At 36.5% G+C, this 15656-nt stretch overlaps 1 protein-coding gene across 1 annotated transcript in view; it reads right to left on the bottom strand.

Moving 5' to 3' along the window:
• LOC136855607 (anillin-like) overlaps window positions 1-15656 on the bottom strand; it is a 212793-nt gene that overhangs the window by 12193 nt on the left and 184944 nt on the right. Inside the window, exons 21-22 of the mRNA XM_067132701.1 lie at window positions 10899-11081; window positions 6343-6537 (exon numbers count right to left, since the gene is read on the bottom strand). Coding sequence (XP_066988802.1) covers window positions 6343-6537; window positions 10899-11081 — 378 coding nt within the window. The remainder of the gene's footprint in view (window positions 1-6342; window positions 6538-10898; window positions 11082-15656) is intronic.

Here is a 15656-nt window from a genome sequence, read left to right as displayed (position 1 = left end):
CAACTTACAAGTTAAATATAATTTATTTTAAGAATTTGCTTTAAGACTCTTGAAATAAATAGAAAGACGACAAAGCCTTAAAAAACAACATATGCACCATATAAAATTCAATAAATAACCCTATAATACTGCTATTACAACAAATTGTTCAGTAATTCAACATTTTTACTATCTTTTTAATAAACTTATGCACGTGCCTGATAGAAGACCCGACTAGGTAATATAGTGCAGGCTACAGGATTTCTGAGAGCTAGTGTAGCAATAGTGTGAAAATTTACCACATTCTTTCTTTCCTATCTTGTTATGGAGCATTATCTTATTGAAAGTTTTAAGAAGGGTCTTGTAAACTGTTAAATTCAGTAATGTATGCAACAATGTGGGTTGGCATAATAAACTATAAAAAAAGGTACGGTATGCACTGCGTGTGTGTGTGTACAATATATGCACTTGTCTGCTCATTTTCTACCGAGCAAGTAGCTACATTTTTGTACTGCATTTGGTATATCCACATAGATATCTAATAGACATTTCATCCTAGTCTTCATGTGTGTGTGTGTGTGTGTGCTTATTAAAGACAAATTACAATACCCAAGTACTGTTATTTATCCAATATGGTATATGACAACTTACAAAATCTTCACACCCCAAAACATGTACACTATTAGAACTTAGACTATCGTATATCATTGGTTGAAACACTGAGTACATATTGAATGAACCCAGTCATATTCACCTCTTATTAACCCTCTGGTGATCCGATGACACGAAATCGCGTCAATAAATTTTTTGCCGTAAGTGCACCGATGATGCGATTTCTGTGTCATCCGAAGTTATTTTCCTGGGGGGGGGGAAAAAAAAAAAAAAAAAAAAAAAGTCATCTGAAGAACATGAGAACCATGCCATTGCATGGGCAGATCTTGGACCTACAAGAAAACATAAACCGGAAACCGATATGTATCGCTCAAAATGTAAAAATATTAACGTTTCTATATAAAAATCTTGAGCAAACAATTGACTTTACGTGGGGGAAAAAAAAAAAAAAAAAAAAAAAAAAAAAAAAAAACTTTGAGCTTCAATTGGTCAATTATTTAATGGGAACACTATTATTTTAGGTAATACATATATAGAAAATTTATTCAGCTTTCCATCGCAGTTTGACTTTTTTTCTAGCATTATTTATTACTGAGTAATTCATTATATAAAATATATATATATATATATATATATATATATATATATAAATATATATATATATATATATATATATATATATATATATATATATATATATATATATATATATATATTATATATATACATGAGTTGAGCGCCGCAGTTTGGCAGAAATTTATGCATGTATAGATAATTTTTTGTACACCTATTTGTGCATCTGTAAACAACTTCAATGTGCATATATTATATATCATTCGAACAGTCATCCTTTGTACTTTATCATGCTGAAAAGCAAAATGTAAAAATATTGTTTCTAAAATTTATATAATAATCCTTGCCATATATTTTCTAAAAAAAAAAAAAAAATAAATAAATAAATAAAAAAAAAAGGTCCGTACTCTAACGACAATTGGTCAATTTTATTCTCACAATACATATGTCTTTATGTGTGTTTTATAGGAAATTTATTCAGCTTTCTAATGCCACCTATATTCTTTCTCTATCTTTATTCCTTACTCAGGTATGATACGAAACGTCAAAATAAATAGGTTGGAAAATCTGAAAATTGCACTCCGTAAAAAATTAGCATTTTTGAATTGGTAACAGCTAATTAGCAAACATGTTTATAGCAAAATGACTGCTTCCATGTGAAAGTTCAAACATTTCCACACAATTTGCATATAAAGTAAACTCCCCAAACATAATTATTATATTTTTCATGATTATCTACAAAAAATATGTACGATTTTCCTTAAAATTTTTTACATAAATTACCTCTTTTTTATTATTTCTAAGCCTTGCTGAGATTTTCTGATTGCTTTAGGAAAAAATTCAATCATTTGCCGACATCATAAAACAAACCAGAAGCGTATATCAGTTATAGTTTGGGCGCATCGATTTTTACAAAGAAACTTTTCTGCATGAGGCCCACTTTTCCCTCCATGGCATAAGTCGAGTACCGGGTAGCGCTATAGGAACCCCCGTCAGCGCGAGAGGGTTAAAGGAATATTAACTTCATCAAAACTTGAAGCAAAATAACAATACACTAAGTGTGAGAGTGAGCAGGATTAAACAGACAAAATCACATTCATACAGTTCCTTACAGAACTGCACTTTACATGTAATCAACATATGAACTGAGAACATTACAGTTAAATCCAATGGTTTCCACTAAAGTAATATTGACAGCATACATACATGGCCATTACTATAATGTAATATTTCAGAATGTACATGTGCATATGTTATTCATTGGTGCATCCAAGTCCTGTAAAATTAATATATTTTACACCTGTGTTTTTTGCTTTGGAAAAGAAAAGTATGTGTAGTTAATTTTTCTTGTGTGAATGGTCTGACTAGTGTAGTTACATGATGAAATGTACTTGCAATGCACTTAAATTTACACTTGAAAAAGTAATTTCATGAAATGTATGTAAAAGTGTCACTCTTTGTTCATCTGGCAATGTGAGATGTTTTGTTAGTGTAACTGCATGCATACATGTATTGTACCTGTATTTCAGATTAGGCAATCTTACTACTGTAAACCACTACTAAACAAGTGTACAAAAATAGTTCCATGCATGAATTTCTTATTAAGAGACTGGGCCATGCTTATTTTTTTTTCAGTGAGTGAGCACACACTCTGAAATTCTAAGATCTATGGTTAAAAGAAGTGTATTTGCACTCTTACGTGTACTACAGAATAGGAAATCACGCACCAAACATGTAATAACAGTTCCCTATGTAAATTCTTAAAATTGATTGAAAATGCTTCTTGTTTTACTGTGCAAGCAAGTGGTCTGAAATTCCAAGATTTGAGGTTAAGAGAGGTGAAATACCTCAGCCTAACATATTACTGTGCACTTGCTCACCTTTCTCTCTCTCTCTCTCTTTTTTTTTTTCAATAAAACTAACCCACTGAGAGAGAAAATGCAGAAATACATGAAAAGTATATATTTTACCACAACGCAATATATACATATGAACATGTACACCGACAAATATAAACGTCTGTAACACTACACTACTGTATCAAATACAATACTGTACTGCATTAAATAAATTAATTAAAAACACTGTAGCAGAGAGAGAGAGAGAGAGAGAGAATGTATTTAAATTTTAGATTTAAATTAAATGTTAGGTGTAAAATAAAGGTTTGTTTAACTTAGGAACTATGTACAATTCTGACAACTGTTAGGTTATCTAGAAAATTTCAAGGTGCAAGATATAGTGTAGGATCTTTGTTACTTAGCATACAATCAGATCCCTAATGTGTCTGTCAAGTTGTCTTTGAGGAATGATATGAATCTGTCAATTTACTAACCCCTCTCTTGCATTATACGTCGTTATTTCACTCCAAGATTTGATAAAGCTAATATCCCTAATAAATATGATGCTGTGCAAACTTACCCAATGTTTCAACCAATGCTGTTGATAGACTGAGCTCAAGTAGCATACATATTTTGGATAGTGTAAAGATTTTGTAGATTCTTGTATGTTATACTTCCTATATCTTTAACAAGTCCAGGGCAAACACACAAAATATATATTAAATGTTTAGATTTTAAATACTAAGGTACCAAAATGCTAGCTAATATCTCTGTATAAAACTGTACATATGTACTCACATGCCATGCATATGGTACTTTTTTATTTTTAATTATGCCTGCATGTACTGTTGAATTCATTACTCTATTCAATACCTGCCAAGAACCTCCTCAAAAAATATTACAGTACATACATACGTTAATATATTTGGGTAATATCATAAAAGTTAGTTATAAAAAAATTAAGATGATACATCAAAAAAGTTTACAACATTCCAGTTTACCCCTTTTCTTCCAATTACTGTAACTTTAAAAGATATAGTACTGTCACGTTAACTGATGGTTTTGCGGGAACTGCTGGTTCCCCGCTCGTTCCCTTTTGTGGATTGCTGCCTCCTTACCTTCAAGTTTTTTTTTTTGTTTTGATGTTTTCGTCAGTGAGCTGCCGTTTTTCTTGCTTCAGTCGGGTCTGGTAGGGCAGCAAAGGTAGCGGCAGTGGCAGCAGCAGCAGGCAGTTTTTGGAGTCGACATTGGTCGAGTTTTTGAGCAGCAAATTGGAGCACGCCACGAAGTGGAGCACGACGAGAGGTGGAGTGTGACCATGAGTAGTCGTGTGACCACGAGCTGCTCATCTTTGATGGCAGCGTGAGGCTGTCCTGACGTCTCCATCGGGGTATTCTGGTTTGTGGGTTCTTGTCCCTGTTGTGCAGCTGAGGGCTGTCTTGGTGCCCGATGGAGGACGTATGTTTGGTATTTTTTTCTGCCTGCTGTTGTTTATTTTTGCCTTTTTTTAAAGCTACTTTTTGTTTATTTAACTTGATTTTGTTTTGTGCTGCCTTTTGGCTTTTTTTGTATTTATGGTTTTATCTTTTACCAGACCTGACTCACTTGTAAATATTGTAAATAAATTAATTTTAGGCTCATTTTATTGTTTTTGTTGTTTTCCCCTCCTTTGTTTATTGCATCTGCCGTCAGTCATGACAGCCCCGCCCTGAGTATGTTAAAGAACCTGCATAACGGCCCACTCGGTCGTTACAATGGCGACCGTGACAGGGCGGCTCTGTTTTGGCTGGCGGGTTGTTATGCATTGAGGGGAGCATGAGTGTAAAAAAAAAAAAATAATCTTTTTTTTTTTTTTCTTTTAGGTGGGGAGGTGTCACGTTAACTGATGGTTTTGCGGGAACTGCTGGTTCCCCGCTCGTTCCCTTTTGTGGATTGCTGCCTCCTTACCTTCAAGTTTTTTTTTTTGTTTTAATGTTTTCGTCAGTGAGCTGCCGTTTTTCTTGCTTCAGTCGGGTCTGGTAGGGCAGCAAAGGTAGCGGCAGTGGCAGCAGCAGCAGGCAGTTTTTGAGTCGGCGTTGGTCGAGTTTTGAGCAGCAATTGGAGCACGCCCACTAAGTGGAGCACGACGAGAGGTGGAGTGTGACCATGAGTAGTGACCACGAGCTGCTCATCTTTGATGGCAGCGTGAGGCTGTCCTGACGTCTCCATCGGGGTATTCTGGTTTGTGGGTTCTTGTCCCTGTTGTGCAGCTGAGGGCTGTCTTGGTGCCCCGATGGAGGACGTATGTTTGGTATTTTTTTTCTGCCTGCTGTTGTTTATTTTTGCCTTTTTTTTTAAAGCTACTTTTTGTTTATTTAACTTGATTTTGTTTTGTGCTGCCTTTTGGCTTTTTTTGTATTTATGGTTTTTATCTTTTTACCAGACCTGATTCACTTGTAAATATTGTAAATAAATTAATTTTAGGCTCATTTTATTGTTTTTGTTGTTTTCCCCTCCTTTGTTTGTTGCATCTGCCGTCAGTCATGACAGCCCCGTCCTGAGTATGTTAAAGAACCTGCATAACGGCCCACTCGGGTCATTACAAGTACTATTTATTTTGTTTCAAGTCATTCCTCTCTAATCCATAAAAACAACAACGATAAAAATCTATTACCAAATGTTGGGTATATAAAAGTAAAGTCTACCTGTAGAAAATTCTGAAGTGATAGTTTCAGTTATGCTGTCTGTGTGTTCATATGGTATCATTCAAATGTCTTATATTTGATTTTATGTACTGAATTATTGCAATATTTTATATTGAAATAACTAATATATATTTTTGGACACAAAAGTGAAAATTAACTTTTCACTTTACATTAAAATGGGCAAGGTTAAGCTTAAGTTATAAATAGTAAGGAATGTATGATTAAATGGATGTTGACTGTTTTTACAGTTACTCTTGCATTCATTCTTTAGGTGCATAGCCAATGTATCCTCAAACAATGCAGCATGCATTTTTCACTGATTTTAAACTTTATTGTTTTCAGGTGATTCTCGTATTTATATGGCTTTTTAACATTTGTTGCTGCCCAACGTCATGTTGCATTAACCAATGTACGTCAATTTCTAGTTTTCCCAATTATTTTCAATACAAAGCTCCATAATGACAAGTTGTGTAACTGGAGGTTATTACAGCACTGTGCCAGTAACTAAACTGCTGGTCTTACCTATTAAAAATTTATCCCTTATTAACTACCTCATCACTGGAAAATCACTGCTGCTCTTTTCAACCTACACATAGAAGAGTATTTCTCAATTTCCTTCCACATAATTCAGATCAGACAAATTGCACTTCTCTTACTTTCTTAGACTCATCATCAGGGTAGCGCCAATATCGAAGGAACATTCCACTGAGAACACACCATCGCCGGTTCCAGGCTCCAAACCCTCCAATATCTTCAAACATGGTGAGGAATCCCCGTTCAGTGATGCCTCCTTCAAAGCTGCAGCTAACACGCATCAAAAGATGACCATCAAGTGGTGAAGAAAAGGGAACCTGTAAATTGTCACAAATAAAAATTAAAATACTGTACCAAGTAAAGTGCAATTTAAGCATAAAATGAAAATAACTTGTCAGTTTTAAGGGACAATGGTTTTGCAACCAACAGCATGGAAAAATATGCCCTAACACCTGGAAATTACTTTAATTTTAGAACATTTTAAATCAATATAGCTTAAGTGCATCCTTAATATGTACTTCCAGTCTTTTGCTAGTTTGGTCTTTGTCCTATGTTCATCTTCATGTCAGCCCTATGCAGACTGGACGAGGGCAGTGTGAGGTACGGATACGAAGATAAAATCTGGTGTGGTATTAGGAGGAGAGAGAGAGAGAGAGAGAGAGAGAGAGAGAGAGAGAGAGAGAGAGAGAGAGAGAGAGAGAGAGAGAGAGAGAGAAAGTATATATATATATATATATATATATATATATATATATATATATATATATATATATATATATATATATATATATATATATATATATATATATATATATAAAAGTGTCATCAACTGAAGACAGAAGTTTAAGTTTTCATCCTACTGATTATTTCTCACCAGCAAGCACCCCATACTCATAAGGTCAATTCCAGATGTCTAAGTACAATGCTGGCTCCCTTTATCTCTTGAAAGTAATTTCGTACATTTATCACAATAAAAGTGAGTGTGTTGTACTTTGTATTATAGCTTAAAAGAGCTTCAAAAAATCTTTAGCTTGATTCACCAGCCTATGCAATCAGGATATTGTTGTAGTTCTTTCACAACCCCAAATGGCTTTATTGGGTTTGTGGTCTCTTATTAGTTTGAAGATTTAGCTTCTGAATTACACACAGCAATGAACAAAATGAGAGACAGAGTGAGAGTGAGTCTGCATTAGACAATGATGAACATAATGAATCTAAAAGAATTGTAATGAATTAACATATTCAAAGCTGACAAAGCAAAGGCAAGGAGTGCTCACAACTGAGTAAAATCCTGACACATGGAAACAGTGAGGTAAACAGTTCTAACAACAAATGGATCAAAGAGGGGGATGTGTGATAAGTTGCTCTAGGCTACTCTATTTCTTTTTTCTTCAAAACTTTGGAACATATGTCTGGGGATATCTGGACCAAAAATGAGGGCTCTGTGTGATTGGCAGGTTTAGTGTGAACGAATATGGATTTGATTTCACTTCCTGGGTTCAAATTGCCACTAGATGCTGTCCTAATTTTATTATCCATGTGTTGGGAATAAATTTACTGTGCTCAGCTATCAATAGTAACATTCAAGAATCTGCTTTCATGAATGCATGAATTTTCTGTATTTACAAATAGCGTGAGGCCATTCACCAACTGGAATCATCATTTATTACCAATACCAGTCAACCCAGCTGTCAACATATACTAGTACAGTATAAGCTGGTAGTCAAAGATGGGGCACAAAGTACTAGCTGCTCACTGCACTATCATGCAACCTAGTATTTAAATCTTGTATAAGGGATCAGCAATGCCATTTGATGGCACAGAAATGACTGAATCTGGCCTATAGTTGTGCAAACTGATATGCAAATAAGACAAAAACTAACCAAACAATTTTGCCTCATAAGTATTTGTGCTTGCAAATACACATAGTTGCCGTGGAAAGATAACTGGGCCTGGCCTACTGGACTCTTCAGCGCATGCTGAAAGCCATTAACTTAATTCACAAGTAAATAATATTAAAGTGAAGATTGTAGCCTACATCTGAGATTAAGTCCAGGGTGGACTATTACACCGTGGATTTCCCATATCCATTTTTATTTTATTCACAGCAAAGAGTGAAAACACCAGACATTCACAGCACTGGTCAGACTGGATTCCCTAACAAATAGCGAGGTAGCTCACAGTATGCTTGTTCTAAAGCCAGGAGAAAGACTAATATCCGATTGAATGATACAGAGCATACAAGAAAAGCAAAGGATTAATCTGACAGCTAATACACTGCCTACATCTCCCCAAAATATCTGACTTCAGAAGCAGAAAAACAGAAATACACCTGCTTCATATAAATGGTCAAATTTTTTTACTCTATCACTAGAGGTAACAGGCCTCTTCTAATACTGGTCACATGTGTTTGATGCTTTACCCAGCTCTCTTTTGGCGGAAAGCCAGTCTCCTACCTCCTTAAATGACTTATGAAAGGATGGAAGGAACATCTTGGGGAGGCATGTCCGGTCATCTGGCTGGTTCCTCATTAAGAACGTTGAGGCAGGCGAGGACATGGTGAAAAAGGAAGGAAAGTTCGCCATCAAATTCTGCAGTAGGGCAGCATATGCCGAAGGAGAAGCAGGTTTTTCGTCAATCTCTTCTTCCGATGAAATCAGAGACAGGTGGTCATCATGAGCAGGCTTAGGAGCAGAAGGAACCTTCTTCAGTAAGTCCATAATCTGGGCTAACTGTTGCTTAATAGGAGCCAGAGCAGGTTTGTCAGGGTCCAAGGGTGAAGGAGATTGTGCTGGAGGTCTAATGGGAAGAGGTGTAGCAGACCGTGACCTTGAAGACAAAAAAGGTGCTGGGTGATTGGGAGCGGGCACTGGGCACTCAGGATAAGGTGCCAGGAGCTTAGAAGCGGGTACTTGGCGCTTGGGAGCCAGATACTTAGGTGAGAGGTCTCCGGACTGTCCCAGGGAGACACAGGTAAGCGCTGATGGACAGGCGCAGGAACGGAAGGATTAACGGAGTAACTGCAAGATGGTCTTGGACTGCTCGGGGTCTGCTTGCACCGCTTAACAGGCAGAGGATTGACGCCGACCAAGGTATTTAGAAGGGTACTTCAGGGGTTGGGAAGAGTCCAAGTAATGTTTGCGGCATTTCCTGTCCACATCACAGTAGTCTGAATAGTTGGAGGACAATGGATGGATATCCTTGGACAAGCCTTTCCAGTGGCTGTCTGCCGACACCTGGGAGTGGGCAACAGGCGCGGCTGAAGGGGCAACTACCTGTGGGCAAACCCCATTGGCCTCCCTTGGACTTTCGGTATGTTTTCTCCCAGGTTTGGGGGAGCAGGACAAGGACCTTGGTCTAGGATAACTGACAGAACAGATAACCACCTCCTCTATCTGCACTGCACTATCACTTTGCACTTTCTCCATAATCACTTTATGAGACGCCCCCAAATCAGCAACAATACTTACTACCAGATTAAGTTTCTCATCAAACCTAGACTTGAGACTGGTGATGGCATTAGGATCAGAAGCATGAGAGCCAGGCAAGGGAGGAGAAGGCTGTTCAGTAAGAGGGCAAAGAGTAGGAGAAACAGCAGGAATAGGAGTAGAAGGGAACAGGCTAACCTCTGAACTAGGTTTTGGTGTAGTCTCTAAACTACGAGAGCGTTTTTCGGCTCTAGAAGCTGCTTTCCTTTTTCTATCTCTCTCTAACTTATCAAAATGAGCTTCAAGAACCTTCCACTGTTTATTCTCCCAAGTTAAACACTCTTTACAGGTTTTATCAACACTAAAATCTTGACCCTACACTTCGCACAGATTGTATTAGGATCATAAGCTTTAGTTAGCCTATTCTTGCAGCCTAACTCGCTACAACAGTAAATACTCAAATTGCTAGAATCAGACATAATTCTAAGTAATCTACTGAAAACTAATTACAACTGCCAAAAATAAACTGCCTATAGCTTGAGTGCAATCACAACAAAACAATTATACTTCACCAAATATGTGAACCACAGAAAAAAAAAATAAATAAATAAATAAATAAAAAGAAAAAGCCGGCAGAAACAAACTGAAACATGGCGGTCTATTGTTCCTGTTTTCCCCGACAGTGGGCGGGCTGTCACCTACATAAAAACAAAAGCAGCACTACTGCTAAATTCAAAAAGTTGCTGCACGAGGTAGATGCATTAGCTATGTAATTACTTAGTAAGTTACTTATATGAAAATAGAATTTTTGTCATGTATTAGTTACTCAAAACATGACAACTAAGTTACATCTACACAATCACTGGCCTTGTCTGAAAGATTTATGCTTACATGAAGTGAGAACAATAGCTTGATGAAGTTGAATAGCTAAGCAAGAGGAAAATAAAAGGAGGGGATGGTGAAGTGCAGAGAAAGATTCAGCTGGGCAAAAAAATGTTTGCAAAGCACATTTAGTACCATCTACGGAATGACAAACAAGGCACATTATAAGCAGCGCCCCACTACAGAGATAAAACTTAAATCATGAGCATTTTTATCAACAGTACAATAAACAACTCCCTATCAGCCTAAATCCTTTCTTCAAAGTATAACCGATTTATTTGGTTTCTTATGGTATGCAACTGATACATCTTCCTGATAACCTCTGGAGGTTTGAGACCACTAGTACCTTTGTTCATGCCATATCTTACCTTTTCAAGAGTCCAAGCATTTCTAGTTAATGTTGCTATGTTCAAATGAGTGAAGCCCACCAACTGGAATGAAGAACTTCTCACAGCATAAGGTCCACCTGGGGATTGTATTGAAGGTGATGCCATTCTTGATTCACTTTTTTGAAGTCTCTTCAGTGGGGTTAACTTCATACGGCTTTGTTCCTGGAAAATACCAAACAAAATTCACATATAACTCTAAGTTGATATATTTTTAAAAGTTTAACAGCTATACAGTTGTTCTTCAAAATCTACAGCTTTTGAATTCGCAGACTTTTCATCAACAACTGAGTAAATCGTCTATGGCTCGCACTGGGTGAAATGTTAAGAAAACTAAAAGCTTTTGGTGGGTGCAAATTCATAAAATATAAAATACGGATATGTTTTAGTCAATTCTACCATCAAACTTGAGTGCTATATACACAAAACTGTCCTAAGCTAAACCTTGAAAGTAAGTCAAACACACTTTCCTAAAAATTGCATACATTATTCACTGAAATGTGTAAGTTGGAGCTGGAGATAATGCACATGGGACTGGAAATATAGAGGATATTGATCCATTTATGATACAGGTCTTGAAAGCGAAGGTAATGGCATCTGTGGCGATTGCACCATATAAACTGATTTATTTATGAAAAGTTAAAATCAAACAGAAATCACGATGCATTTCCAAAAATTAAAACCCTAAATCCCAGTCTCTCCTTGCACCCCTCCTCTTACAGAACTTGATGATCAAGAGGATGATGATCGACCTCTACTTAGAGAATAAATGGCAATGCTGTACAGTTTTTAAACACAATGATGAAGAGGGTGATGATCCACTTCTACTTATGAAATACATGATAATGCTGCACAGTAGGTTTTAAACACATAATGATGGAGTGGGTGATGATACACCTCTACTTATACAATAAATGCTGTAAATTTTTAAACATATCTGGGGTGGTATTTTTAACATTACCTGCACAGTAATGTTATTTATATTTCAGTAACGTGTACATGGTATGAAAAATAACTACAGTACTATTTGAATACTGGAGTTTCATAGTACCATACAGGTTCAATGTGTATAATCTGCATTCTCTTTCTATTACCACATACTGTACTGTTAATATTTTGTTCATTAAACAAGAGTTTACTTTACTGTACCGTATGCATAATATGTCATAGTTCCTTTCAGATATAGTAGATGTATAATATGCATTCTCTATCTAACCCTATACTGTATTGCTCACTGTACTGTTCACTAAAAAAGGGTGTTTTAGCAACCGTAAGTATACAATCTGGTAAATAATGAACTGTTTGCTTAATATAAGTACAGTTTATGTTCAATAATACGCTATATACAATATCAGAACAAGGTTTCTGAGGTCAAGTGATTTTCAGATTTTAAATTTTTGAGGAAACAGGCACCCCTAAACCAATTAAATTTTGAGGGACAACAGTACTTTATACGTTAAGTAGGCATGAAGATGCAATACTAAATGAATACTTTGACTCTCAACCATTTTACCTAATGATGACATGTAATCTTCAATAAAACTCCACTTAAAATGCTCTACTGTTTTTGTGTTAACATTTTCATATATAAAAGGTACAACTGCCCTGAATGACAGGCTTCTAAGCAAAACTGGTGTTTTGGCTTAGAATCTGATGACGGTACCCTACTAAAGGCCTATCAGCATGAATATTTTCATAGCAGCTTCTCCCTTTATGGACTTACATGTGAAATGAGCTCTCTCCATTTTCTTCTGCCTTGCATAATTTCTGCTTGATTTCTCATCTATCCTAGGTCTTCCCTATGCCTTTTTCCATGATCTCCTGGGGCTTCTTATCAACACAAATCCACACCAATTTCATCTTAGAGATCCCAGCCTAGTACTACCTATGTTAATCATTTATTTCAAGAGTAAAATCACTTATGCATAACAGTTATTGCTGGTAAATTTTTGAAGTTCTGAAGTACGACTTTCAAAATGATAAAAATTCTCGGTTATTGTAAGCAAATTTTAAAAATTCTGAAATCAATGCAAAATAAAACCATTCTTGAATTAGAACTCATCTTATCTTTGATGACTTGCTGACTTTTTTTCAGTAGCAATTTTTTTAAACAATAATTCATGATTGCACAGAACTGATAAAATCACATTAGTTACTATATTATTACTATTATTATTCAGAAGATGAACCCTATTCATATGGAACGAGTCCACAGGGGCTGACTTGAAATTCAAGCTTCCAAAGAACATGGTGTTCATTAGGAAAAAGTAAGATGAGGTATGGGGAAATACAGAAAGAGATCTCGCTTATTAAAAAAGAAAAATTAATAAATTAATAAATAGATAAAAAGGTATTAAAAAGCGTGGAAAATAGTACAGTATTAGGATAGTAATGCATTGCATCTTTGCTTGAACTTTTGAAGTTCCAATTGCATGACATCCCCAGGGAGACTGTTCCACAGTCAAATGAGTGAGGAATACAGGACCTCTGGAACCGAGAGTTCTACAGTGAGGCACATTTACTGCAAATTGGTGTTGCTGTTTAGCGATTCTGGTTGCTCTCCGCAGGAAAAGGGGATCAGGGATCAACTGAGAATGTGAAAGATCTCTGTTAAAATACAACTTATGAAAAACTGACAAATAAGAGACCAGCTGCCAATGGTCCAAGCCATAACTGTTAATATTAGGAAACAGAAACCTACCACCAAGAACCATTCTATTTAAAAGAGATAAATCTCTGGCAGAAGCAAACATCCATACCAGGGAACTGTATTCTAGTAAAGGAGGAACAGATGACCTAAAACAAGTTGTACCAATTTTATCACTGTTATAAATATATGAGGCCTTTTGTACAATACCTAACTTTTGTGCGACATTTGCTGACACTTTCATTAAATGTTTCTCAAAAGTAAGATGTGAGTCAAAAGTTACCCCTAGAATAGTTAATGGTTCAGACTCATTCAGCAGAGTCCCATCAACTTGGAGGGTGCATGGGGTGGAAAGTCTACAAGACCTGCTAATCACAGTGTTTTCATTTTACTGGAGTTCAGTCTCATACCCCACCAACTACACCATTCACTAATCCGCTCCATGTCCCGACTGAAACTAAAGGCAGCTTCATTTCTCTATAGTGGAGACTTTACGACATCTACAAGTGTACATCCTCGGCAAACAACCATATCAATTGTATACACTAAAAATAAGTGTGCCAAGAACACTACCCTGTGGAACTCCGGACACAATAGGTCTTGATTCGTTAAAGATCCCATCCACGGTAACTTGCTGCTGCCTACCTGTAACGAAATCTTGAAGTAAACCTAAAATATATCCACCCACTCCAAAATTCTGAAGTTTATAAAAAAGTGTCTTGTGCTTTACTAAACTGAAAGCAGCACTAAAATCTACCTAAATTACTCTACACAAAATCCTTTTCAAAGTTCTCTTGCAAATGGCATATCAAATCTAAGAGAGCATCGCAGGTACCTAACTGCTTCCAATATGAATACATACTGACAAACAACAAACAATCCTTTAGATTCCACATACTTTCACAGTGGCTTAAAAGTAAGTTTTTCTCCAACTTTGGAGAGCACAAGTAGAATAGAAATTGGCCTGTAGTTACTGCAGTCTCCAGATATGCCACTCTTTGGGACAGGCACTGTATTACTAAGCTTACGCTCACCCGCAAAGGTACTACATCGACATAAAAATCTATAAAATCTAGTAACCTTAAAAGACAATACACTGGAAATTTTTTTAAAAAACAAAGGAAATAAACCATCAAGATCTTCTCCACCCCAGCTACAAGATTATCCAAAATTTTCTTAACATCCCTAGAGCAAAATGCAAATTTTGTAAGCATACATTCAGGATAAGTATCAAGGAGAGGGACAACTTCAGCTGATTGCTTAGCTTTAAAAGATTGATGAAACAGTTCAGCTTTTTCCTTAGGGCCATTACCCAATCTACCATCAGCCGTTAGTAATGGAGGAATGGAAGATGAGCCTGACCCAAAGATAGATGATGCCAATTTGGTCCACCACAGATGATGCTGAGTAATTCCTTCAAGTTTCCTCTTTAAGGAATTTTTGTAATTTCTCTCAGTGATATAAATTCTATTCACAGCACAGCGAGACTCAACAAAAATGGTGTAATTTTCATGTGAACGTTTTCGTATCCATGCATTGAATTTGGTCTGTTTGTCATGATAAGCTAACCTACATGTATCATCAAACCATGGCTGGTCAACTGTCCTGAATTTAACGACCTTTCTAAGGACATGCCTTATTAAGATAGCCATCAGCAATTTATTTAATTTCTTCATGGGATCTAGATCTGATAGAGCATCTGAAATATTAAGTGCCTGACATACTTCAATAAAGCAGTCCCAACTGGCTCTGGATTTCAGCCAGACCATTTTACCAATGGTGGAATTACGAATATACTGATTGACAGATGTGTCCATCTCAATGGTCCAGTCAGACCTTGGGCTTCACAATAGCCGGAACATCGGTGAATACTGAAGTCTAATCTACAGGCAGTCCCTGGTTACAGCGCTGAAAATCGGCAATTTTTGGTGCCGAAAGTCGCCGATTTCCGCTTATCAGCGCCAACAATTGGGTATTGGCGCCGATACATACCTAACAGAGGCGCTGATAACCCCCGAAAATCGGTGATTTTCGGTTATCATCACACCCTCAGAAATGGAATTCCACCAATAACTGGGGACTGCCTGTATTAC

This window comes from Macrobrachium rosenbergii, chromosome 32 (genome assembly GCF_040412425.1).
Source record: "Macrobrachium rosenbergii isolate ZJJX-2024 chromosome 32, ASM4041242v1, whole genome shotgun sequence".
Taxonomy (NCBI): Eukaryota; Metazoa; Arthropoda; class Malacostraca; order Decapoda; family Palaemonidae; genus Macrobrachium; species Macrobrachium rosenbergii.
The sequence above is the reverse complement of the archived record's forward strand: the minus strand, read 5'-3'. Positions and strand labels throughout refer to the sequence as shown.